We start from the raw sequence: 26,686 nt of genomic DNA on the forward strand, positions 1-26,686 counted from the left end.
AAAGCCTCAGATACATTCTTTGATGATTTGGGGACGGGTGTGTTGGAAATGTTCCTCCAGCATGCAGATGTTAGGGTGCCTACTCTGCCATGCACTGCGTTGTGTCCTGAGGCTTTCCTTGATGCACAACACACACACTTCTTGCTCTCAAGGTATGCGGTCTGGCGGGGGGGGGGGGGGGGGGGGGGGGGCTCAGGGTCAGCAGACTATCCCACTGTGGTGTGGCCAGGCTAGATACAGTATGAGTGCTATGGGAGCACATAGCAAGGGCACCTAATTCAGTACTGTGTATCCTAGAGGGCTTCCTGGAGGGAGTGATTGATGTCCAAGTCAGACCTGATGGATAAGCGAGAGTTAACCTGGAGCTGGGAACAGCTGATATGAAGGCCCAGGAAGGAAAGACTGCAGCCCACATGAGGAACAGGGTATGGTCCAAAGTGAAGAAAAGGGGCGGCAGGAGATGAATAAGGTAAAGGCTCTGGCCTGCCTGGTAAGGAATTTGGACTTGAACCTGATGCACTGGGAAGCCATTTAAGGCTTTTGGGCAGGTGTTTATCAGAGCAGGCTGAGGCAGGGAAGGGAGGAGCCAGCAATCGAGTAACGCCAGCAGGGGATGCTGATGGGCCGGGCAGGCTGTAGCACTTGTCACCTTTGGGCTCAGCTGTTGAATGGGGTTGAGGGGAGGGAGAAGAGAGGGTGACGCCAATGATCTTGGGTGACGCTGCTTCGTCGGTGGCGGTGCCATTTCCTGAGACGGGGAGGAAAAGATGGTCTCAAGTGGATGTCTGAGGGGCGGGGTACCGGGGGCAGCAGGAGGGGGGCCTACTGCTCAGGGGAGCAAGCCCCGTGCTGAGTCTGAGCACCCAGCAGACTGGCAGTCAGCTTTCGGGTAGGGTGCGGGGTGGGGAGCAGTTGTAGCAGAGTGGAAGGCGGTGGGCACAGTGAGGGGAGACAATCCTTGAAAACATTTGGCTCCGGAAGGATGTTAGCTATTTTAACGAGGCTGGTGACTCCAGTAGTTCCCTTGCTTCTGGGAAGGAGGGAGGAGTCTGGAGCCAGAGGCAGGGAAGCTACACAGGCACGGAAGGCCCTGAGGAAATCGGAATGGAAGGGCCCTGAGCCCGGCCCACAGCTGACCTTGCGAGGAGGAGGGAAGGCTGGGCGTGGGTGGGAAGAGGTCTGCGGAATTGACGCCAGGAGGTTCCACCGCTGGTCCACAGCCTTGTTTTCACTGTGAGGGAGGAGGCAGGGTCATTTGCCAGAGAGGAGAAAGGAGGCGGATGGCCCCGGGGGCAAAGATTTTCAGGCGTCCAAAATGGGAGTAAGCTGAGGAGGGAAAGAGGATTGGTTTGGGGGTGGAGGCCTTCAGCACTCACCAGAGGCTCCCACTTACCTTGAGGTGGGCCATCAATTTAATGCCTGGGCCCTGGGCGCGGGAGACCCTTTTCCTCTATTTTTTCAAATACTTAACTTTTAATAAGTTTATTAGTAATTTCACAGTATCCCTTCAGAGCCCGATGAACAAACACCTAGAGAATCGAATCTTCTATCACCCATCCCCTCAGCAACCCCATGGGGGTGGACCAGACAGGACAGCCTCTTGTTTCTCCTTTCATCCAGGCTTGAAACCCCCAGGCACCTGCCTGGAAAGGGCGCTGGCCTGTGCAATTGTAAGCCATCCTGGGGGCACAGACACCTCGGGTTCCAGACCCCTGGTAGAGTCCTCGGAACGGACACCTCGAGCAGAGAGGAAGGCGTTCAAGCAGGAACAGAACAAATTCACCAAAAACCCATCCCTATACCCCTCTGTTATAGAAGAGTTCCGTTTCTTCTGTTGCAGACTGAATTTCCTTTTCAAGCTTATTGCACTGTATCTGAAAAACAAAGTTAAATTCTTAATATTTATATTAACTTTTCTTGCCTTAAGAGCCAAGTTAAAAAAAAATATGTATATATTACAGAAAGCATCTATTTTCCAGTCCAACTTTTTCAGTGACGTCTGATCGACAACAAAAAAGCAGAACTTCTTGAACACTTTGTTATGGAGAATTTCAAATATAAACACACGCATAAAGAATACAATGGGCCCTCATCTACTCATCACTCAGCATTAGTAACAACCTGCCAATCTCCTTTCATCCGGCATCTCCCAATCCCAATTTGGGGGTATTTTCTGGAGTATTTGAAGGCAATTCTCAGATCTGTCATTTTACCTACAAATGCTTCCGTATGAAATTCCAAAGGACAATGACTCTGTTATGCAACTACTCTGCTGTCATCACACCCACCAAAGTTAACAACAATCCTCCTAATCCCCAGTCACGGTTCTTAGTGCTCACGAGGTGGCAGAAGTACTAGCTTCGTGGAAAAGGAGTTTTGCAGGGGACAAGTTTCCCTGTCAAGGTCACTGAGTTTCCAGACCTGAAGGTTGCTGCAGCCCGTGGTACGTCTGAGAAGATGTCTTGGTCCTGGGCGGGGGCCAGACAAGGAGGCAGGGCTTGGGGACCCCACTGGCTGGGGACCACCATTCAGCCACCTCTGTGCCCACCTTGGACCAACAAGGTTCTTTCAAGGTCTAGCAAATGCCAAGACTTGCTTGGCGGTTGGCGGGGAGAGGCTCAGGAGGGGAAATGGATTCCATTTCCTGCCTCTATTCTGGCCTCTGAGAGCCCTGCCCCTTCAAGCCTTGCATGACCCACCAGTTGCCTTCAGAGTACAGCCTGCCTCCTGAGCCTGGCCACACAGGCCCTGCTATCTGGCCCCAAGCATGTTGCCAGTCACACTCAGTGACTTGTGCCCAGCTACATTGGACTCCTCAGCTCTCCTATACCCCGACTTGGAATGCCCTCTTCACTCCCCCATCTCTGCCTGTTGAAATCCATCCATGTCCAAAACCTACTTCTTCCAGGCAGCCTTCCTGGATCAGCCGGCAATTCTCTTCTTTCCCTGATCTCCCCATAGCCTTTTGGTCATACTTACTTCCTAGCAGGTAACAGTTGTTTCCATATGTGACACATTACCCTTCCTGCCATTTGTCCCATCTGTTCTTCCACAGCAGCAGAATTTTAAATAGGTCCAAAATAAAGACCTCATTTCCCAGCTTCCCTTGCGGTGAGGATTGACCACATGACTAAGTTCTGGCCAATGTGATGAAGTGAAAGTGGCACGTGGCCAAGTGGAATGAGAAAGGTACCATCTGGTACCTTGAAGATGGGGCCAAACCCTAGGAATGGTGGCATGCTGGCCTGGAAGGAATTAAGATCCCTGAGGACTTTATGACGCATCGCTGCCTTATTGGGCTGGTCACCTCGCAGTAGAAAGCAAAATGGAGCCTCTGATGTCAAGCAATGACACAAGTAGTCAGAGATACTGCAGCTCCGAGATTATCGCCGGGACCGGCATCAGCTGATACCCCAGCACTGACAACAAGCCGAACCAGAGGAGGTCTGCAGGGCTCTTCATAAAGGGACGAGTTTTGCAGCAAACCATCAGACTCTTCTGATGTGACCCCTCTATGACCACTTAAAAAGCAGCTGCCGCCAAGGGCACTACCCGATTGATCTCGAACATGACTGAGATCGTTCACGGCTTGACCATAATAAGCGGTAAGTGCCGAGAGCTGATCCGGCTGGACCATGGCCTTATCTCAACTGCACACCCACAGACTGACTTCACGTTTGCTTCGCTAACTTCTGCACCTTTCTGTTACCTTGTTTGTTGTGTGACTTATGTTCTGCTCCATGCGCTGTGTAAGAAGCCAAGTTTAATCACATGGTGAAATGTCACCCAGTTTGGAACCCTGAACCTGCTTTCAGAATCGTGATTCCCTTTGCTTTATGACTGAATAAAACTGGTACTTTATTGGAAAAGGTACTGTGGAAAAACACAACTCATGTGTGCGCCTTCCCAGCGTGCTCATGACACACTTTATGTGAGTGAGAAACAACTTCTACCTTGTTCAGGCTATTATTTTCGATCTCATTTACAACCGAATGTAATTCTAATTTATTTAAAAAAATTTTTTAAAGTTTATTTAGTTTGAGACAGCATGAGCAGGGAAGGAGCAGAGAGAGAGAGGGAGAGAGAGAGAATCCCAAGCAGGCTTTGCATGTCAGTGTGGAGCCTGATGCGGGGCTGAACTCATGAAACGTGAGATCATGCCCTGCGCTGAAACCAAGAGTCAGACACTCAACCAACTGAGCTACCCACGTGCCCCAAACGTAATCCTAGTTAATACAGAGCCCTTCCTTCCTTCCGTCCTGGTTATTGGCATCACACGTGAACCAGAAATCTGGATATCCCCTTGGATCCTTTTCTCTTTACTGTCACCCCCAATCTGAATGCTCACAAATTCTAACTCGCCCAATTCAATATTTCCCTCTAACCTACTACCATGGACCTACTCTGAGCCCCCCATCACCTCCAGCCAGAATGTGTCTACAGCCCCCCAGCTGTCCTCCTAGCCTCCAGGACTGCCCCCATCTACACTGTGACATCCAAAGAGTGATACTTCTAAAATACAATCTGACTAAGCCACTCCCTCCTCGAAACGTCTCCCTCATTGCCTCCGTATAAAGTTCTATCACCAAGAGGGGCTGGTAAGGTCCTTCCCCCATTGGCCCCGCCTCTCCATAGCTGAATAGCCCACAGGGGAATTTCCTATCTCCCCTGAGCCCCAGGCTCCTGTCGGTAAAGTGGGAATACAAACTACCTTGAAAAGCTGTCTTAAAGACAGGAGACTAATTGCCAGGCAGACAGTCCCCAGGACACAGAAGATGCTGGATAAACAGAAGCCACACTTATTAGGCGTAGAACACCTGTAGCCTCTTCTCTCACACTCTAGCCATGTGGGACCAGAGTGCCCGGGGTGGACCACACCACTCCATGCCTGGGCACAAGCTGTGCCCTTGGCCCAGGCTGCCTTTCCCCCCACGCATCCCCTGCCACGGCCCCCAGCCCCTGGCTGCACCGACGTTGCCTCTGTTGTGCCCACACCACCCCTATGTGTGACTGCGTTCCACTGCAGTCCCACTGTGTCTACAGTTACCTGCGTGTGGGAGTCTCCCCCTCACGGGCCCGAGGACCCCAACACATCCATTCGGCCCTGTAACTTTAAGTCTAGTGGCCACCTGACTCCAGAAGGCCAGTGAGAACAGCGGCAGCAAAGTGGGGGAGGATCGCCTCTGGTCCTGCCCTCTGACAGGCTGTCCTGGACCTAGCCTTCCCAGAAGAAGGGTGACCTCATGCCCTTGGAGGACCCAGCCATAGAGTAGCCACTAGCTGAGGACCAAAATGATATCACAGAGTAAAGAACCAAGTTACTCCTAACATTGGAAAAACGAATCCCATGACCCACAATGATGTGTACAAGACAAACTGGAAAGAGACCTGATTAGCTAACAACTTGCGGATTCCATATTCTGACTCCCCCGTGGCAGCGAAGGGAGTTCCGCAAAAGGTTGTTCCCTTGGACCTCCACCCTCAGCCAGTCGGGATTCCTGGGCTCTGTGGCTTCCCCTTCCCCTACTTCCCCAAAGGCCCAGCAGGCCACAGGTCATTGCTTTTTCATAGCTACACAGGGCAAGACCCATTTACTCACCGCTGACCCCAGCACCTAGCTGGTCTGGCAGGATAGGCCCCCCATCACTGTTTGGGGAATGAATACAAGAGCCCAGGAGGAAACCACATCACGGCAGCAGGGGAGTGGGAACTTCCCCCAAGATTTAACGACTTTTGTAAATGACATAACCTCTGCAGGTTAAGCCACCTCCTTCACTCTGAGCGCCAGTGCGACCAGGAGTAATTATTTGCAAAAGAGTTCACTTTTATTACAATCTTATTATAATAAGCCATGTTCTAGGTGGGCCTGTAAGGATTAAAAATATATTCTAACATTTTATTTTAATAAATAAATATTTAGTAATGTAAGTTTCTATGTTAGGTGATGGCAAAGTTACCTGAATTAATGATTTTATGAACCTAGATTTGGGTTTTGAACAAGCTCATTCCATAAATTCAAATGCTTTTAAAGACATCACTGATTTTTAAGTTCAGTGACAGAAACAAACATTTGAAATTTTCAGCTAAGAAACGCCAGGAATCGCCAAAAGCTGTGACATCAACAATGTCCCTGACAGCAGCAACAGCCTTTTGCGGAGATACTATCTTTAATTCTCTTTAACAGATATGGAAATTGAATCTCACAGAATTTAAACAAATTGACCGAGGTCATGGAGGAGCTGGGAATTTGAATCCAGGTAGTCTGACTCATCATCGATTATAATATATCCTAGTCTATAGAACTACATCGTCTAATACAAAAATCGCTAGCTGCATGTAAGTACTTAAAATACATTAAATAAAAAATTCAGGGGCACCTGAGTGTCTCAGTCGGTTAAGCCTGACTTCGGCTCAGGTCATGATCTCCCAGCTTGTGAGTTCGAGCCCCGCCTTGGGCTCTGTGCTGACGGCCTGGAGCCTGTTTCAGATTCTGTGTCTCCCTCTCTCTCTGCCCCTTCCCTGCTCACACTCTGTCTCTCTCTCTCTCTCAACAATAAGTAAATATTTAAAAAAATAATTTAAAAAAATATTCTGTTCCTCAGTCACATTAGCCACACTGCAGGTGCTCAACAGCTATATGTGGTTAGAGGTGGTTGTATTAGCATACGTATCAAACATTTCCATCGCTGCAGAAAGTCCCATTGGATGAGGCATCACTATGGAACGTTATGAGGTATTTAAAATATCTCAAAGGTTTTTTAAATATCCCAGAAAAATGCTTCTGGTATATCACTAAGAAAAATAGAATCCAAAATGGCACAAGTGATCTGCGGGACGGGATTAAATAATGTTATTTTTATACTTTTGTAAACTTCGCAGATTTCTTAGAATTCTCTTTCTCTTACAACGAGGAGAAGAAAAAGGCTTGTTTTTTTTTTTTGTTTGTTTTGTTTTTGTTTTGAGAGAAATTTGAATAGGGGGCACTTACCCGTTCAATTTGTGGGTACATACTAAAAGAAACTGGCACCATCAGTCCCATTACTAAGACAGTACAAGACAGCTTGAAGGTCCATAATGACCATGGATATTGCCGGAAAAACTGGGTCCTGTAAGAGACAAGGTTACTGGGCTTTCTTCAGAGGTTGGCCCTCCGCTCTAATGGTCTTACGTGCAGCCGGTCGGGCCCACGCCTTGGTCCCCACTCACCAGCAAACAAGCGATACCAGCAGCTGCACTGACGGAGCACTCGCTGGGCGTCAGGCCTGGGGTTCAGCACTTCCCAGGCATTTGCCCACTTTGATCCCCAACAACCCTTTGAAGTTTGTGTTATCATCACCCCCTTTCACACAAACAAGGACACAGCCACCGACCAGTTAAGTCACTTGTCCAAAATCCCACACCGCCAAAGTGAGAGGCCAGATTCTAGATGCTGGGCTCTGCTGACATGCATGTGACATTCTGACCCAGCCTGGGAGTCAGAGATCCAGGGGCCTGGGTCCGGCTGCCACTGACAGACTGCAGAGTCTTGGGCAAGACACCTTCCCTTCCTGAGCCTGGGTTCATTCACACGCAGAATAAAAGGGCTGAGTCAGAAGAGCCACCGAGGTCACTCCAGGTTGGATACTATCATAGCTGTGAGGGCCCACTATGAAATGAACGCCATCCCTTCTCCCCAGGCCGCTCGGGTCACTAGGTGGGCTTCAAGGGATAGACCGGAGGGTGCCAGCTTTCAGAGGAAGCCCAACTCTGACCCAGCCAGACTGGCCCATGAAGAACCTGGCCAGCATTAGTCTCTACGGCCATCCAGCCGGTGGCCCATGGGAAGTAACACTTGGCTCTGAGCGGCATGCTGCTACTTCTAGAAAACACTCCTTATGTGGTCCTAACGAAGGCTTTCTAACTCACCACGCTGGATAGAGGGGATCAGTTCCGGTGACCCCATCTGGGCCAACTGAGTCCTCCTCTGGGAGTTTGTGAACTGAGTGGAAGACATTCCCTGTCTCTGCTGGGGTTTGCCATGTTTCTATCACTCCTCCGGACTCTTTGAGGATAGCAGCTGGGAGGTGTTGGCAGTCACGTCCCTCATCACCATGAAGAAGCCAGCGTGTGGCAGGACAGAGGGAAGCTGACACCGTGAAGATAGGACTGTCCCTGCGGTGGGGCGTCTGCTCAGCTGCCCTGGGCTACGCTCTCTGCCCTCACCCAGTATCTAAACCAACACATCTGCCTTCTGGCCTAAGCTACTGCGTGTTGGGCTTGTCACTGGCAGGTCCCCAGGACTTCCTCCCAACCGGCCATTTCTTGCTTCTCAAAAGGGATGATGGTCTGCTGAATCTAGGCCACTTAGGCTAATTTAACACATGCTTGAATGAAGGGGAAAGGCAGGCTTGAGCCACACTCACAACACATCAGAGCTGGGAGAACCTGCCAATCACCTCGACTCAGCATTCGAGACCTGAGGGGCTGTGCCTCAGCAGGTGCTGGGACACACCCAGGAACACACAGCTAGCTGAGGACAGGGTCGGGGTGAGATTCCACGTTTAAGGAACAGGCAAATCTGGATTTCCATGCGTGCCCCAAGTGAATCCTGCTGTCCTAACTGTGATGAACAGAATGTAGCAGGAAGCTGACCAAAGAAACTTCTTCCCATCCCTCCCAGCAGGCTCGGTGTCTGACAAGTTTTGTAAGGATTTTGAGTGTCAAACGTCTATTCCTACCTGCCTCTTACCTTATGAAAAAGTGGGAGAAGACTTCAGGGATAAAAGCGGAGGTCCCAAACAGCACGATTCTGGACGTCGCCGTATCTTTAACGGCCTAGTAGAAATGGAAAGGAAGCACCTTACCACACGGCATGAGGCCATTTCCGGATATCCTTCAGCAGCTCTCCTTTCTCACTTAGAAAAATAATGCAGGTGGAGAGAGGTGGAGGCAGCCCCACGGGCGTGCAGCTGGAGGACCGCTGGGGCAGGTGCAGGAGCAACTGGAGACGGGATTTGCCTCCGCTGACTCCACAGTGGTCTCCATTGGCCTGCCAACCACCCAAAGTACAAAGCAAAGGCAGCTTATAGAAAAATCGTCACCTAGAACCAAAGGGCAGGCCCCTTGGTGGAAATGCTGGAAGGGCCCCCCGAGGACTGCTGCATGATTTCCTTTCAATCCAGGACGCTGCCACAGGCCTCCTGATCCCGAGCAGCAGCCCAGATATTCCTACCCCTTTGAGTAGGAACGTTCCAGAAGTCCAGCTCAGAGGGCACTGGCGTGGCATCACACCCACACGTGCCATGCACGGATCCACCTGCGTGCACCCACCTTTTGCTTGTGTAATGAGGGGTGCTACAAAATCTTACTTTGCACGAGTAAGTTGTACGGTTGATAACATTTTGTCATCTTTTCTATAATACACATTACTCTATACATCCAACATTTAGACATGTTATTTACTGTATGGGTTATATATGCACAAAGTCATGTGTACTCAAGGGCAATGTAAGAGACTTTCCGGGGAAATTCTGACTATAGATGACACTCACAGGTTAACTCCAGAACCCCAGCCCCGGGTGAGGCATGACTCCACGGACAGCACTGCTCTGCCCAAGATGAACAGGCATGAGGCCAACTGTCCCCTTCCAACCCCGTCTCTTCCACAGCTGGCTTCCCAGGACGTGCCTACAGCCTGCCTTCTGGGTTCCCCTCCCATGCCCGCCAGCCCCGCTCTCTGCTTCCCACATCAGATGATGCTCAGCTCATCCGACTCCTCTGCAGAGAATGCCTTTCCCCCACAGGGACAGAGGGGGCCGAGGAGGGTGGCACTTAAACTTTCAGGAATATAAAATACAACTGCTCAACTTCAGGGAGAGAAAAGCGGCTACCGAGTGTGGTGCGTTTCCACGTCAGTGGGGCGAGGCCGGCCTCTCTCCACTTGTGTGTGAGGGGAGGACACTGCAAAGCAGACACCTATATTGGGGGGCACTGGGAGACGTGTTGCACTTCACGGCGGAGTGCCTTCCAAGGCCAGTCAAGGGAAAACAACGCAGACTGGTTCCTGAAATCTGATCAAAGGTGCCCTGTTACAATCAGATATTGCTGGTTGCGTAGTTTCTGAAATTTTAGCCACAGAAAATAAAACTTTTGGTGACAGGGAAATGTTGAAAGAATGCTTATCCTTATGCACAGTTGCAGACACTATTCTTTGTATTATTATTATTATTTTGGAGAGAATGAGAAAGAGAAAGCGTGCATGCATGCACAAGGGGGCAGGAGAGGGGCAGAGGAGAGAGGGGGAGCAGGGGAGAGAAAGTGAGAGAGAGAGCACAAGTGAGAGAGAGAGAGCACGAGCGAGAGAGAATCTTAAGCAGGCTCCATGCTTAGCTCAGAGTCTGATGCGGGCACAATCCCACGACTCTGGGATCATGACCTGAGCCAAAAATCAAGCCTCAGATGCTCAACTGACTGAGCCACCCAGGTGCTCAGTCTTCTTTCTTTTCTTTCTTTCTTTCTTTCTTTCTTTCTTTCTTTCTTTCTTTTCTTTTCTTTTCTTTTCTTTTCTTTTCTTTTCTTTTCTTTTCTTTTCTTTAAAGCAGACCCCATCAAATCTTTTACCCTAAATTGGCCTTCATGCAAAAATGAAGCTCCTCCTGGACAGATGGACTAGACGTCCTGACAGCTAGCAGAGCCTGAGGCTGCCTCCCCTGGGAGGCTGAGAGCTCCTGGCTCCTGGAGGGAAGGGATCCTAAGGCCAAGGGTGTGGCTGTGCTCACACAGCACCTGGAGGGCACGAGGAGCCAAGGAGCAACTCACAGATTAAACACCTGCTCATGGGGCACCTGGGGGGCTCAGTCGGTTGGGCATCTGACTCTTGATTTCAGCTGGGGTCCTGATCCCAGCATTGTGAGATCGAGCCCCATGATGGGCTCTGCACTGAATGGACCCTGCTTGGGATTCTCTCTCTCCTTCTACCTCTCTGCCCCTCTCCCCCTGTCTTGCTCACTCTGGCTCTTAAAAATAAATACACCTGCTCTATTCTTCTCTTCAGCTGTGCAAATGATTCACAGCAGCCCTAGCACCCTACAGGTAAAGGGAGCTGAAGACAGATGCAGACAGATGGCCATCCACATAAAGACTTGCGTGGAAGTTCAGAGCAGCGTTATGCATAACAGCCCCAAACTGAACATAATCCAAATATCCGTTGCCCGGGGAATGGATACACAAAACCTGGAAGGCACATCCATACGATGCAATGCTGCTTAGCAATGAAAAGCAACAACCTTTCGGCGCCTGGTACAGGCAGATAAACCTCAAAAGTGAAAGAAGTCAGACACAAAAAAACACTTGTACAAGTCACTTACATGAAATTTCTGAAAGGCAAAACTATGAAGACAAAAAGCAGATCAGTGTTTCTCTGGGGCCGGGGGTGGGAGAAGGGAGTGGTTCAATGGGCACAAGGGAGATTTTTAGGACGAAAATGTTCTAGATTTGGACTGAGATGATAGCCGCATAACTGCTTAAATTTACTAAAATTCATCCAACTATACTCGCGCCACAGGTGAATTTTATAGTATATAAATTACATCTCAATAAAGCTATTAAAAATGTCTCATTAGGGTGGTTCTTAGGCACAAAACCTTTGTTTCGAAAACGAGGTGTTTCAGGCAACCACTTGTCCCCTTGTTACCTGTAATTCATTTAGAAAGGTGGCCACTACCGGGGCGCCTGAGTGGCTGTCGGTTAAGCGTCCAACTTCAGCTCAGGTCATGATCTCACAGTTCGTGGGTTTGAGCCCCACATCAGGCTCTGTGCTGACAGCTGGGAGCCTGAGCCTGCTTCAGATTCTGTGTCTCCCTCTCTCTCTGCCCCTCCTCTGTTCACACTCTGTCTGTCTCTCTCTCTCTCAAAAATAAACATTAAAAAAAATTAAAAAAGAAGAAAAGGTGGCTCCTATTTTTCAGACACGCTACTAAACGTTCTGGCAGGAATCTGGTGGCAGGCATGTAGCTAATGGTTTGTAATTCAGCTCAACTCAACACATCTCCGGAGGCAAGGGAAACAAAAGCAAAAATGAACTACTGGGACCTCATCAAAATAAAAAGCTTCTGCACAGTGAAGGAAACATCAGCAAAACTAAAAGGCAACCGATAGAATGGGAGAAGATATTCGCAAATGACATATCAGATAAAGGGTTAGTATCCAAAATCTACAAAGAACTTATCAAACTCAACACCCAAAAAACAAATAATCCAGTGAAGAAATGGGTAAAAGACATGATTAGACACTTCTCCAAAGAAGACATCCAGATGGCCAACCGACACATGAAAAAATGCTCAACATCACTCATCATCAGACAAATACAAATCAAAACCACAATGAGATACCACCTCACACCTGTCAGAATGGCTAAAATCAACAACTCAGGCAACAACAGATGTTGGCGAGGATGCGGAGAAAGAGGATCTCTTTTGCACTGTTGGTGGGAATGCAAGCTGGTGCAGCCACTCTGGAAAACAGTATGGAGGTTCCTCAAAAAACTAAAACTAGAACTACCATACGACCCAGCAATTGCACTACTAGGCATTTATCCAAGGGATACAGGTGTGCTGTTTCGAAGGGACACATGCACCCCAATGTTTATAGCAGCACTATCAACAATAGCCAAAGTATGGAAAGAGCCCAAATGCCCAATGGATAAAGAAAATGTGGTGTATATATATATACATACACACACACACACAACGGAGTATTACTTGGCAATCAAAAAGAATGAAATCTTGCCATTTGCAACTATGTGGATGGAACTGGAAGGTATTATGCTAAGTGAAATTAGTCAGAGAAAGACAAAAATCATATGACTTCACTCATATGAGGACTTTAAGAGACAAAACAGATGAACATAAGGGAAGGGAAACAAAAATAATATAAAAACAGGGAGGGGGACAAAACAGAAGAAACTCATAAACACGGAGAACAAACTGAGGGTTTCTGGAGGGGTTGTGGGAGGGGGGATGGGCTAAATGGGAAAGGGGCATTAAGGAATCTACTCCTGAAATCATTGCTTCACTATATGCTAACTAATTTGGATGTAAATTTAAAAAAATAAAGTTAAAAAAAATTAAAAAAGAAAGAAAAGGTGGCTCCTATTTTTCAGACATGCTACTAAACGTTCTGGCAGGAATCTGGTGGCAGGCATGTAGCTAATGGTTTGTAATTCAGCTTTGTGAATCACGGACAGGGTTTACAGCAAGATGTTTGTGAGCCAAACAACGCTATATTTACCAACTGAACGAGCAGCCATCTTTTCTTTTTTTTTTTTTTCTTTTTTTGTAACGTTTATGTTTTGAGAGAGAGAGAGACAGAGTGTGAGTGGGGGAGGGGCAGAGAGAGAGAGGGAGACACAGAATCCGAAGCAGGCTCCAGGCTCCGAGATGTCAGCACAGAGCCCGACGCGGGGTCGAACTCACAAGCTGTGAGATCATGACCTGAGCCGAAGTCAGACGCTTAACTGACTGAGCCACCCAGGCGCCCCATCAGCCATCTTTTCTGACCTCCTCTTCTGCTGACACATAGGGCAGAGGGTGTCCCGACAGGAGTCCCCTTGAACACTGACAGCATGAGAAGCTATTATTCTCTTCACTTCTTATTGGGCTGTTCTTTGCTGCTGTTCAGGCCATTTGCACACAATTGCCTTATGCTATGATTCTTTAGCTGATGGCATTCCACAGAGAAAAACAAAAAACAAAAAAACAAAAAAACCTCACCTGCTGAAAAAGTAATTTTACAAAAAGTTCAAACCCCAAATGAGACCACCATAGGCCAGTCCGGTTTCTTCAACCTGAATGCACACAGAAGCCAGGGTGCTGAATTGAGCAAAAGAATTCAACTATTTAATAATAAAACTTATTAAAAATTGAGGCCTTCGAGGGGCGCCTGGGTAGCTCAGTTGGCTAAGTGTCTGACTCTTGATTTCAGTGCAGGTCGTGATCTCGAGGTTCGTGAGATTGAGCCCCATGTGGGTCTCTGTGCCGACAGCGTGGAACCTGCTTGGGATTCTCTCTCTCTCTCTCTCTCTCTCTCTCTCTCTCTCTCTCTCTTTCTTCTTCTTCTTCTTCTTCTTCTTCTTCTTCTTCTTCTTCTTCTCCTCTCTCTGTCCCTCTGGCATGCACTGTCTCTCTCAAAATAAATAAATAAACTTACAACAAAATTTTAAAAACCGAAGCCTTTTTGAAGAGTTCTGGTCAGAGCACGGTTTTTCTCAGCCCAGCCTTGCCAGCAGACTGGTCCGGAAAGACGAAGACTATAAGAAAATCTGCTGTGAGGGGGACTGTGAACATTGCTCTCGAATCCAGACAGGGAGTCACTGACTTCCACAAGTGCAGAGCAGCCTTGGGGGTGTGTGTGTGTGGATGCTGAGCTGGAAAAATAAAATCTCACCCTCAGAGAGTGGCCTAGCATTTGGTGGAAGCCCGTCTGCGGCGGTCAGTCTCATGTGTCAACCTGGCTAGGCGATGGGACCTGGTACTTAAACCAAACACTGACGTGCTACCGTGGGGCTATTTTGTAAATGTGGTTAACATCTATAATCAGTTAACTTTAAGCAAAGATTACCTTCCATGGTGTGAATGGGCCTTGTTTAATCAGTTGGGAAGCCTTGAGAGCAAAATCGAGAAGGTTTTCCCAAAGAAGAAATTTTGCCTCAACGGCTCCTGAGTTTCTAACCTGCCGACCTGGCCTACACTTGAGCAACCTATGGGCCCTACGATTGAATCAGCCAATTACTTAAAATAAATACACACAAGCATACATACGACTGGTTTTGTTTCTCTGGAGAACTCAGACTAATTGCATATTACTGGTGTAAAATGGAAACATCATTTCAAACATCACAGTGCAAAATGGAAAACCGCTCTGTCTGCAAGAGGGAAAACAGGATAAGGAAAGATGGAAGGGAGACATGACTTGGGTACAGGTCTCAAACAGAAAACTCAATGCTCTACCCAAGAGGCAAGCCAGCTAAGGCTCCATTGTGTCCCCTTACCTTTGTCCCGGCTTTTCTGGAATAGCCCATGACATTGCCTTCCTTGTCCATGACTTCAATCCCTCGAATGGGCTCAAGGCTTCGGGCTGCAACAACATTCATGGCACTGATGTGGGCTGTGGATGTAGAGAAGAAAATGCACAACAGAGGGTGAGTTTGGCCCAGTGAAGGAACACCTTTTCTGATGTCACGCCTCTTTCTCTGATGGCTATGCTTCCTCCGCCCTCAGCTGGTCACCTGGCGGGAGCTGGCCAACCGAGCTCTGTCCTGGGGCTGTGGAGCTGGATCAGAACTGTTGGCTTCCCAGTCAGTTGGTCCTTCCCTGACCAGGACCCGGCACCAGGTTTCAGCACCTCTGGAAGTCCAGCCCAGCTCCCTGGGAGGATTCCAGGAGAAACCCGGGGTCCTGGAAATACACCCCCCCTTCTTTGCTTTAGCTGGTCTGATCAGGTTTCTATGACATTCTCCCAAATTTTACCGCTCACATCATTCTGCCAACACTTCAAACCGCTATTATGATTTCCAGAGTCAAACACGGAGTGTGAATTAGTGAATCTGCAGGCTGGCAACCTTGAAACGGTTAACATCTCTGTTGCTCCCACTAGAGTCTGTCCACCAGGCTGGAATCCCCCCTACTGCCACCTATTCCCTGTGTGACCCTAGGACAGTTAATGCTCCCCTGCCTCAGCCTCTGCTTCTGTAAATGGACTAACGATATTGCTACCCATACATTTTTGTCAGGATTAAGTGAAATAATACATGCACAGGGCTTGCACAGTCTTGCAAATGTAATTGTGTTCATCCTCTGACAATGAAGAGTATATCTACAGAGCAAGTGTCACCTCTCAAACCAAGGACCTAGTTTGGCCCCGGGGACCCCGGAAAGCTACAAATAGCAGCTGTCATCAGTCACAATGTGGCCAAGGGACCTGGCTGTCCCCAAAGATGAAGGAAAGCTCAAAGACCACAGAGACTGCATGCTTCCTGCTTACTCAGAATGATGATGGGAAGGGCTTTTTTCAATAACATGTTATTCAGCCGCATCTGGAGCAAATGAGGGAGTAACTAGAAAAACAAGAGAAAAGTCATTATTGCCTAGGTCCAAAAAATGAGCTGAACATACTCAATAGCAAGAGTTAGCATCGACCTAGTTCCTGGCACAGGTCAGGCCTTTGCAAATGCTCTCCGTGTATTTTTTAATTCTTGCAACGCTGAGGTGTTCTCCCGATTATCAGCGGAACACACAGAGGCTTAGGGAGGTTACATAACTTGTCCAGAGTCACTGAGCCACTAAGAATTTGAGCCAGGATGCCAACCCAGGCTTATCTGACTCTAATGTCTGCATTTTTAACCATCACAGTTAAAGCATCCAAAGCAATATATGATTTGTACATGTTTATCTAGCCTAAATACATTTTTTAAAAAGGTAAGAGTACTGAGTATATGCCTAGAAACTTGGGATGCTCATATGCTTATTTGGGGGGGGAGGTGACAGGATTACAGGTGACCATTTCCTTTCTTATCTCTTAGTCATACTTTCTAAGTTGTTTGAATTGAGGGGGTGGCTGGGTGGCTCAGTCAGTTGGGCGTCTGACTCTCGATTTCGGCTCAGGTCACGATCCCAGGGCTGTGGGATTGAGCCCCATGTCAGGCTCTGTGTTGGGATTCTCTCTCCCTCTCTCTCTGCCCCTACCCTGCTCACGCACGCACTCTCTCTCTTAAAAAAAAAAAAAATTTTTTTTGAATTAAAAAACATAGATTAAAAAAAATAGTTTGAGTTGAAACATGAATTTTAATTCAGAATATTTTGTTTTGTCCTGAGGAATACATAAGATTTGACAGATTTTTAAAATACCCACTCCAAAAAAGGATGAAGAAGCAATTACTCCTGTCCCTAGTAATAGACTCTCATGTGGGCGACGATTCTAAGGAAAAAACAAAAGTACATACTTAGCAAATACCACAGTTTTACCCTGGAAGGATAATTAAAACAAACAAACAAACAAAACTCCGAAAGAAATAACAGAGCATTGCGTATCCCCTGGGCCTCATAATACTCACATAACTTGCGTTTCCGTTGACAATGTTGAATGCCGTAGTGTAGGTGGAGAAGGAAACCTGCACAAAGACGGAGGCAAACGGATCACACACTGGTTTCGAGCACAACAGAATTCAGTCATCATGAAATAGAAACAGTAGTTACCTGAGGTAAAATCAGGGACTTCAGACTTTTCACCGACAGCATCGACAAAAAGATCTTTTAAGAAAATAAAGCAAAGTTTTAAGTGTTCTGGGGGAGGGGGAGCTGCCGGGCAAAGGACTTCCCAGGGGAGATGCAGGACTGGGCCCCCCAGGAACTGGGACAAGGAGGCGAAGGTCCAGATGCAGAAGGCTACAGGGCAAGTGACGCCTACAGGGCACTGAGGACACCCGGGACTCTCACACGGGTCCCTGCCTCAAAGACCTGCGATGCAGCAGGGCGGGGCAGCTGAGAAGTCTGCACTTGCCAGTGGGCGCACACACAGGACGGGTGTGGGAGAAGTGACGGAGGAATGCTGTCACTTGGTGAAAAAGCACCCCGTGAGAGTGACGGTGGTACAGCCTCTCTGGGGTGGGGGTGGGGGGTCAATCCCAGGTCCCAGGAGAGGGCCTGCACTGGGCAGGGGTGGGGTGGAGGGTTAAGGGAGAGAAGGTCACGGACAGTCCCGTGTGCTTGCAGCAGGGAGCACTTCATCCGCCTTGTAGCGCTCTGAGCACAGTAGGCCTCCAGAGAAAGGACTACCTTGTGACACAGGGACCTTCAAGAGGCCCAGATGCCTGACTGGATTAAGTGTGGGGGGCAGGGTGAAAATACAAGAAGAGCAGACAAGGGTCAGAGGTGGGGGGGTGGCGGGACAGGGCTCCAGAGCTGGAGGACACAAACCGCTGAGGTTAGGAGATGAGTGGACATCTTCCTAAACCTGGGGTCTCAGCTGACTCACCATGGGTGCCGTGAAAGGTAGGAGAGCTGGCAAGGAAGAGAAGAGGGTCAGTGACTGCAGCCGCCGAGGCAGGCGGAGTGGGGGGGGGCACCCACCCGAGAACCTCCTCTCCAGCGCCCTGAAGGCACAGACGCCAAAGGACAGTCTTCATTGTTTCATTTTTTCCTAATAATAACTATGTGCGTATGGCAAGCATTTCAATCAGCACAGCAAGGAAAGACCTAGCGAGGCGCCCCCGCCCCCCCCCCCCCCCCCCGGGCCTTCCCAGTCCCTCCAACTCAGGGCAACGCTGTGAACCCGCACCTGTTCGTCCTTCTGCACGAACTTTGTACATCTGTGATGCAGTCATTTATAATAAGAAATCCGTATTTGCTCTTCGTCCCTGTTCCGAGCACAGAGACCCTAACGCCCTTGGGATTTCCTCAATGAGAACAGCAGTGAAGGAGAAATGAGTGGCTTTTGTACTCCTAAGAACCCTGGTGCAGCTCACCTGAGTTTATGTTAATGAGGTGACTTTTGGAACGCCCCTAAGGAGGGGCTGGTTGCCAGGGGAACCAGCCAACGCATGAGGGGGTTGGACCTTTGGGCCCCACCCCCTACCTCCACCTCCAGGGAGGGGAAAGGGGCTGGAGGCGGGGCTAGTCACAAGGGCCAATGATCTAGTCAACCATAGTGATAAAGCCTGCTTTTTACAGTGTTTCAGTTGTTGAGGACAAGCAGGTGCTGGCAGAGCAGAGGCCTGGGGAAGGTGTGGAAGCTCTTTCTTCCCCAGCCCACTCTGTGCATCACTTCCATCTGTTCCCGAACTGTATCCTTTAATAATAAACGGTGAATCTAGTAAGTAAATGGTCTTCCTGAGCTCTGTGAGCCAGTCTAGCAATTTCAAGCCCCAGGAGTTGGGGGGGTTGGGGGGGGGGTGTGTGTGAGGACCTCCAATTTAGAGCAGGTTCGTCAGAAGCACAGAGAACCTGGACTTTCAATTGGCCTCTGAAGTTGGGGTGGTCTTGTGGGCCTGAGCCCTTAAACTGTGGGGTCTGTCGCTGTCCCCAGGTCGACAGTCAGGACTGACTTAAAACTGTAGGACAGGTGGCTGCGTCTGACTCTTGATTTTGGCTCAAGTCATGATCTCACAGTTCATGAGTTTGAGCCCCATGTCGGGCTCTGCGCTGACAGCAGAGAGCCTGCTTGGGATTCTCTTTCTCTCTCTCTCTCTCTCTCCCTTCCTTGCTAGTTCTCTCTCTCTCTCTCAAAAATAAATAAACATTAAAAAAAAAAAAACCAAATGGGGCGCCTGGGTGGCGCAGTCGGTTAAGCGTCCGACTTCAGCCAGGTCACGATCTCGCGGTCCGTGAGTTCGAGCCCCGCGTCAGGCTCTGGGCTGATGGCTCGGAGCCTGGAGCCTGTTTCCGATTCTGTGTCTCCCTCTCTCTCTGCCCCTCCCCCGTTCATGCTCTGTCTCTCTCTGTCCCAAAAATAAATAAACGCTGAAAAAAAAAAAAACAAAAAAAACCCAAAAACCAGGGGCACTGGGTGGTTCAGTCAGTTAAGTGTCCAACTTTAGCTCAGGTCATGATCTCACGGTTTGTGAGTTTGAGCCCCGCGTCGGGCTCTTTGCTGATGGCTCGAAGCCTGGGGCCTGCTTCGGATTCTGTATCTCCTTCTCTCTCTGCCCCTCCCTGACTTGTGCTCTGTCTCTCTGTCTCTCAAAAATAAATAAATGTAAAAAAAATTTTTTTTTAAAAATCAAAAACCTATAAGACACCTGGCTGGTGTCACAGAATTGAAGGGTGTGGGAAAAACCCATGTCTCTGGTGTCAGAAGCGAGGCATTAAAAGGAGAGACAAGTGTTTTTCCTCTACTAGATGGAAACTCCCACACTCTCTGGTGCTCTCTCATGCTCACAACACTTACTCATACAAACAGGATCACTATACACTGTTTCATATTGTGCCTTTTTTCCCCTTAATACGAGTTCCTGGAGACCCATTCTTCTACATTAGCACATGGGATTTACCTCATTCATTTTATTTTTTTTTTAACAATTTTTTTTTCCAACGTTTATTTATTTTTGGGACAGGGAGAGACAGAGCATGAACGGGGGAGGGGCAGCGAGAGAGAGGGAGACACAGAATCGGAAACAGGCTCCAGGCTCCGAGCCATCAGCCCAGAGCCTGACGCGGGGCTCGAACTCACGGACCGCGAGATCGTGACCTGGCTGAAGTCGGATGCTTAACCCACTGCGCCACCCAGGCACCCCTACCTCATTCATTTTAATGAATTATTTAACTATAGTCTGAATTGTTGGATATTATGGTGTTTCCAGCTTTTTGTTCATCACAGAGAGAATTTATAGTTAAAAGGGCCCTGTATGATCATAGGTTTTATTCCCCTCATTGTAATTAAGATATGAGAGAGAGGATACTACATGGAATCCAAAACACTTATGAGTTACCAGTTCTAGAACCATCATCAATGAAATGATCGGCCGTGTTCTTAGCAGATAACAGAGCAAAGTAGGTTTCAGACCCAGGCCTGTGCCCTCACCCCCAACCTTCCAGATCTTTCCACAGCACTGGATGCAGCTCTGGGCCCCAAACCTGCTCTTCTCCACTATCAGCACCTAGACCCTTCAAACATCCCTTTTAAGCTGTTTCCAGACTCACTGTCAGAAATCCTTCTAGACAGAGTTTTTTAACTGTTACAAGCCATGTTTTCTCAACCCGCTTGTGAAAATTGGAATCTGCTCACCTGCAGGTCGAAAAGGAACGGGGATCAGTTTGCTGTTGTCAGGATGCACTGTTGACTTCACAAGAGCAAACACAAGGGTCAGTCTGATGTTTGGTTTTGTTATCGTAGCAGGCTAAAAATTAGCAAGGGGCTGAAACTTACAAGACTTCTCTTCCAAGCTTCTTGTACCTAAAAAGAGAAAAAACAAGCAAAGCTTTTAAAGGTTAATTGGCAGCAAAAAGAAAAAGAAAATCTCTCCAGTCTCATTTCTGGTGCCGCCTTTACTCCACCTTTCAGAGAGTGAAGGCCAGAACTGTTCAATGCCACATGGACAGAATAAATCAAAATAAATGAGTCAAGGGCGCCTGGGTGGCTCAGTCGGTTAAGCATCTGACGTCGGCTCAAGTCATGATCTCACGGTTCATGAGTTCGAGCCCCGATCAGGCTCTGTGCTGACATCTCAGACCATGGAGCCTGCTTCAGATTCTGTGTCTCCGTCTCTCTCTGTTCCTCCCCCTTCTCACTCTCTCTCTCTCAAATATAAATAAATGTTTAAAAAAATTTTTAAAAATTAATCAAATGTATCAAACAAACAAATGAACTAACAATAAGCAATAAGATGATCCACAGAAAGAAAACAGCCAGAACATTAAAAAGTCCTAAATCTCCTACCTTGGAGAGGACTCAAGGCCAACACCTAACTTACTCTTCAGGTGAGTACCTGAATCTAGCCTGCCCCTGGTTCAGAGAAGAGCAGGCAAGGTGATGCACCATGCCATTAGCCAAGGCACCTGCATCTGAGCCAGGCTGTGAGCCCAGAGGCCCTATCAAGTTCATAAACACACACACACACACACACACACACACACACACACACACACACACGCACACACACCCCAAACTAAATATGTGAGCTTTCCACAGGCTGCCTCACAGGACTGATGTCTGTAGGCTCTGGAAAGCCCCATCCACCACAAGGTAGATAACAAATGCTTGGTTTAACTCTTTGGGCAGGAGTGTAATCCTGACCTGGACCACTGCCTCTAATGGGAAATAGATTCTGACTTCAGAGGCCTGCCTGAATTCTGGAGTTTCCCGTTGGGCTCCAGGGATCAGTCACAGAGGATCCCCACTAATATCTAAGCACAGGAGGAACCCTATGCTTTTTTCTCCTTTCCTTACTACTAGCTCCTTCTGCTAGTAATCTGGTTTACGAGAATGAATCCTCACTACATTTAAAAGAAACTAATCCATGGGGCTCCTGGGTGGCTCAGTCGGTTAGGCGTCCGACTTTGGCTCAGGTCATGATCTCGCGGTTTGTGGGTTCGAGCCCCATGTCGGGCTCTGTGCTGACAGCTCGGAGCCTGGAGCTTGCTTCAGATTCTGTGTCTCCTTCCCTCTCTGCCTCTCCCCCACTTGTGTTCTGTCTCTCTCTATCAAAAATAAACAAACATAAAAAAAAAAACTAATCCAGTTTTAAAAAGCAGATCCCCTGGGCAGTGTTCACTATGACAAGACTCCATCTGATTTGAGACCATGCAAGCAGAATCTCCTGAAGGCAACCACATCCAACCCTGAACCAGGCACGGGACACATACCCTTCGGTCCTCCAAGTCATGTATGAATGCATCTTCATTTGTTAACAATAGTTGCCTTGATTTTTCTATTTTTTCCTATAATCAGAGAGAAAAAAAAATCAAGCAATGATCTCAATATTGTTTAGCTATATCCTCAGATTTAGGAATCACATGCTCCTTGACATCTGATTTCAGTACAACACACTGATGATGTTCTCTACTCCCTTAGAGTTTCCATGAGGATAGTCCCGTGTGGCACTCAGATCCAGAGCTCCTAGCTTCCCAGACAGCTCCAGCAGCTCAAGCCACGGGTGCTGCCACCTCCCTCCCATTCTCTGATGTCAGCTGTCTCCGTGAGAGCCACCACCATCTGCCTGGCTTTGAGAGTTAGAAACCTGAAGATCTCTCCTCTCTCTCACCCCCACATCTGATCCATTCAGGCTTACTTCCACTCTTCATTTCTTCTTAATTTGAGAAAAAAAAAAAAGAATTAAATACAGAAAATACAAAGAATGAGTACATACTCCCAATCCCCTTCCACAGAATTAACAGCTGCAAACATTCAGTTATATTTGCTTCCAATTTTTCTTTTTTTTTTTTTTCTTTTTCCCCCAAAAGCCATCACCCGCAGTCTCCTGTCTCCCTATTCTATCAGAGAGAAAGTATTATGAGTTCAAGGTATGAAATTCCAGTCCACTTTCTTATACTTCTACAAATAAGAATACATGTATCTGTAAACAAAGATGCAGTTTTGGTTTATATTGTCATCTGCATAAATGTACTTTATGCGTCGTGCTTTTTCCACTTAACATTGTAGATGCTTTCCATGTAACATCATACACGTGTTTCCATGTTAATACTATACATCGCGGGGCACCTGGGTGGCGCAGTCGGTTAAGCGTCCGACTTCAGCCAGGTCACGATCTCGCGGTCCGTGAGTTCGAGCCCCACGTCAGGCTCTGGGCTGATGGCTCGGAGCCTGGAGCCTGTTTCCGATTCTGTGTCTCCCTCTCTCTCTGCCCCTCCCCCGTTCATGCTCTGTCTCTCTCTGTCCCAAAAATAAATAAAAAACGTTGAAAAAAAAAATTTAAAAAAAATACTATACATCGCTAACTAGATCATCATTTTCAACTTCTATTAGTATTCCACTGTATGAATATACATTATATTTTCCTATTTCCCTACTGATGGGCATTCAGGTTATTTTTCTCTATTATAAACTAGACTGTGGGGCACCCGGGCGGCTCAGTTGGTTAAGCATCCGATTTCAGCTCAGGCCATGATCTCACAAGCCCCAGGTCGGGTCTGTGCTGACAGCACGGAGCCTGGAGCCTGGAGCCTGCTTTGGATTCTGTGTCTCCCTCTCTCTCTGCCCCTCCGCGGCTCACACTCTGTCTCCCTCTCTCCCTCAAAAATAAATAAACATTAAAAAAAACATAAAAATAAAAATAAATAAACAAGGCTGCCTGGAACAACTTGAACACAAGAATGGGAGTGTCCCTGTGGCTCTGGCCCTGAGGGGTATTGCTGGTGACAGGGCATCTCCTCTTCTGCCCTCAGCAACACATGGTTCAAACCCTGGTCTTTCACTCAGATAGCTGAGCCATTCCCTGAACAGCTCACCTCATCTACAGTCTGGTCCCTCTGATCCTTCACCACATGGTGACCAGAGACCCTCTGAACCACAAACCTCACCACCTCGCCCTGCAGGCTAAATGCAAACCCCTCTCATCTGAATGACACACAAGGCCCTTCAGGAACTGCCTGGTTCCCCAACGCACTGACCGGACTACCCGCTCTCTCCCCTGGGCTTTGCTTACAGTCCCTTCTATCTGACCTTTCCTGGATGCCTCCTCCCTCTGGCCTTCCGCCTCCCTTAGAACCCAAGGTCAAGGTCTGTGACCACCTCTGCCAGTCTGTCCTCCATGACCAGGGATGACTGTTTTGATCCCTTTTCAACCACCAGCACCTGGCCCAGAGCTTGGTATTACCTGTCAGCATTTGCTTACCCACCTTCCAATCTAACAAGCTCATTCTGAAGGAATGAAAACGTGATAATATATATGGATTCTGTTTCCACTGCTTTTCAAAAGGGACACACGGTCTTCCCATTTCAGAATAAGATGTGAAATGCGCTATCTCGGAAAACAAGGAAATACTCACAATTGAAACGACCAAATTTGTAGGATCCAATAATTCTGTCCACTGAACAAATCTCTGAATAAAAGACTGGAGAGGGAGAAGAGCACCAGAGAGGTTAGTGGTGGCAGAAAAGAAAAGATATATGGTAATAATAACGGTGAACATAATGTTTGAGACCCTAACAGGGCTTCTAACTGCAGCTCCTGCAACATCCCCATGTTACAGGTGAGGTAAAGCTCATGAACGTACCCAAGAAAACCCAGCCGGGACCAAACCCAGCAGCCTTTGCTCTTAACTACTCTAATATCAAATTACTCTCGAGGGTTAAAAGCTCAGACTCTGGGGTCAAATGGGCCCATCTATGTTCACATTGCACAAATGACCTGGAGCGAACTACCTAGAAAGTTCTCAGAAGCTTCTTCTTTACCCTCTTATCATTGTTCTAAGACTTAACTTGAGTCATAAAGAACCCGACGCCCCAGCCAGGCATCAATAAAGGCAGCTCAGTTCACATGTGGACAGAGGAAGTGTGGTTGGCTTCCAAAACCTTCCCCTTCCCCTCCCCCACAACACACACCACCTCTGCAATGGTTTTGGCTTCCGGTCCTGGCTCTGCCTGGAAAGCTGGAGTTCCCTGTCCCCTTTCAACTTCCCTACTCAAAACCAGGCTAGGCCCTCCTTTAGGTAAGGCTGAAAGAGAACACCCTAGAATTGTATGGTCCAATTAGCCCCGTGTGGCTCTGGAGCCCCTGAAATGTGGCCAGGCCAAACTGAGATATGCTGTATGTGTAAAATAGACACCAGATTTCAAAGATGTAAAAAAGGGATGTAAATATCTCATTAATAATTTTTACATTGATTACGTGTTGAAACGTTAATATTTTATATTTGTTGGGCTAAATACAATAGACTGTTAAAATTAATTTCTGTTGTTCCTCTTTACCCTTTTGAATGTGGCTACTAGAAAAATTTTAATGACCTCTACGGCTCCCATCGTATTTCTATTGGGCAGCGCCGCCCAGTCACCGCCTGGAGGCGGGGCCCGCGCTACTCCCTGTCTACCGCTGCCGACAGCCCCTGTGCCCTCCGAGTGGCTGAGCCTACGGAGGTTAGGAGGGGCGGGGGTGGCTCCTGGATGCACCTGTTCCTTTCCAAGCTGGTGCTCAGCAACAGCTTAGGCAGCGGAGGGCAGACCCCTGCGAGGCGGGGCCTGACTCTTCAGGGCGATGGGTAGGGTGACCTTGTGACGACCCTCGCTAGCCAGGCCTGGGGTAGCGGTGACACGCGGTACCAGCCCTGGCTGTCGGCCTCCCGCACGCTTGGGTTTCCCCTTCGTCCCCTCCCGGGGTCTGAGATGGGAAGGCGGGTGGTGCGACCACGTGGCCTACCCAAGGTCACCCGGGCCAGCCAGCACTCCAGCCGGTGACTTCACGCGGCCCAGGGCCTCCCCGCCCCCAGCCGCGCCGGGCCCGGGCCGTACTTGGCGTTCGGTGATCCAGAAGCGCACGTTGGGCTCCATGCGGGGGCCGCGCCGCTGCGCCCTGGGAGCCGCCCGGCCCCCGCGTTTCCTCCTCCTCCTGCTCCTCTTCCTGGGACCTATGTAGTGGAGGGAGGCCGCCGCCACCCCGCCAGGCGCGGAGGAGGAGCCGGGCGGCGTGCCCCGCCCCAGGCGCGCGCGCGTCCCGTGTTCCCGCTGCCGGGTTCCTGGCTCGCCCGCTGCTCTTTGTCGCCGCGCGCCAGTGGCGGGAACCCCGTGCGCCCGGTATTCCTGCTGCCGGGTCCCCGAACTCCCGATGCTCGCTGTCACCACGCTCCAGCGTCCAGATCCCACGCCTCCATCCCGCCCTGGTTCCCGTGCGCCTTCCGTCCCCGTGCACCTGCCCATCCTCCTGCAGACCAAGTCTTTCCAACCTTATTCTCCCTTTAGGGTAGCTGGACCGCTTCCAGGTTGGAGGGGTCACCTATGGACCCCTCTCCCCCCCATCACAGTACCTACTGAGAAGAACCTAAATCTTACCCAGATGACAGGTGTGCCAACCTTTTGGAAGGGCGTTGGGGATAGTCAGGATTGGCTACTTAATTTTCACGGTGAAATTTGAAAATGTGGCACGCCTTATTTAAAAACGATTGAGGGGGCGCCTGGGTGGCGCAGTCGGTTAAGCGTCCGACTTCAGCCAGGTCACGATCTCGCGGTCCGGGAGTTCGAGCCCCGCGTCAGGCTCTGGGCTGATGGC

The 26,686-nt window shown here is 48.8% G+C and overlaps 1 protein-coding gene and 1 long non-coding RNA gene across 4 annotated transcripts; one reads left to right on the forward strand and one right to left on the reverse strand.

The window, feature by feature from the left end:
- Window positions 1–158: 158 nt before the first annotated feature.
- On the reverse strand, window positions 159–26,092 carry SFXN4 (sideroflexin 4). 3 transcript variants are annotated; one of them, XR_007145468.1, is made up of 15 exons: window positions 25,933–26,092; window positions 24,474–24,539; window positions 22,332–22,406; window positions 20,896–20,922; window positions 20,755–20,809; window positions 18,007–18,032; window positions 17,229–17,282; window positions 17,087–17,143; window positions 16,885–16,950; window positions 16,018–16,090; window positions 15,026–15,141; window positions 8,729–8,814; window positions 6,989–7,106; window positions 1,138–1,874; window positions 159–748 (listed from the first exon to the last, which is right to left on the reverse strand). XR_007145468.1 is itself a non-coding variant. In XM_047826148.1 (14 exons), the coding sequence occupies exons 1-14, from the start codon at window positions 25,969–25,971 to the stop codon at window positions 1,797–1,799; spliced, it is 936 nt and encodes a 311-aa protein (XP_047682104.1). In that variant the 5' UTR covers window positions 25,972–26,092; the 3' UTR covers window positions 159–1,796. The 3 variants fall into 3 exon arrangements, 1 of the variants encoding a protein (XP_047682104.1); XR_007145469.1 differs by lacking the exon at window positions 16,885–16,950; XM_047826148.1 differs by having other exon boundaries at window positions 159–1,874.
- Window positions 18,756–22,596, forward strand: LOC125148250 (uncharacterized). The gene is made up of 3 exons (XR_007145471.1): window positions 18,756–18,843; window positions 20,761–20,831; window positions 22,540–22,596. It is a non-coding gene; the product is annotated as an uncharacterized LOC125148250 (long non-coding RNA).
- Window positions 26,093–26,686: the final 594 nt, after the last annotated feature.

Source organism: Prionailurus viverrinus, chromosome D2, assembly GCF_022837055.1.
Source record: "Prionailurus viverrinus isolate Anna chromosome D2, UM_Priviv_1.0, whole genome shotgun sequence".
Taxonomy (NCBI): domain Eukaryota; kingdom Metazoa; phylum Chordata; class Mammalia; order Carnivora; family Felidae; genus Prionailurus; species Prionailurus viverrinus.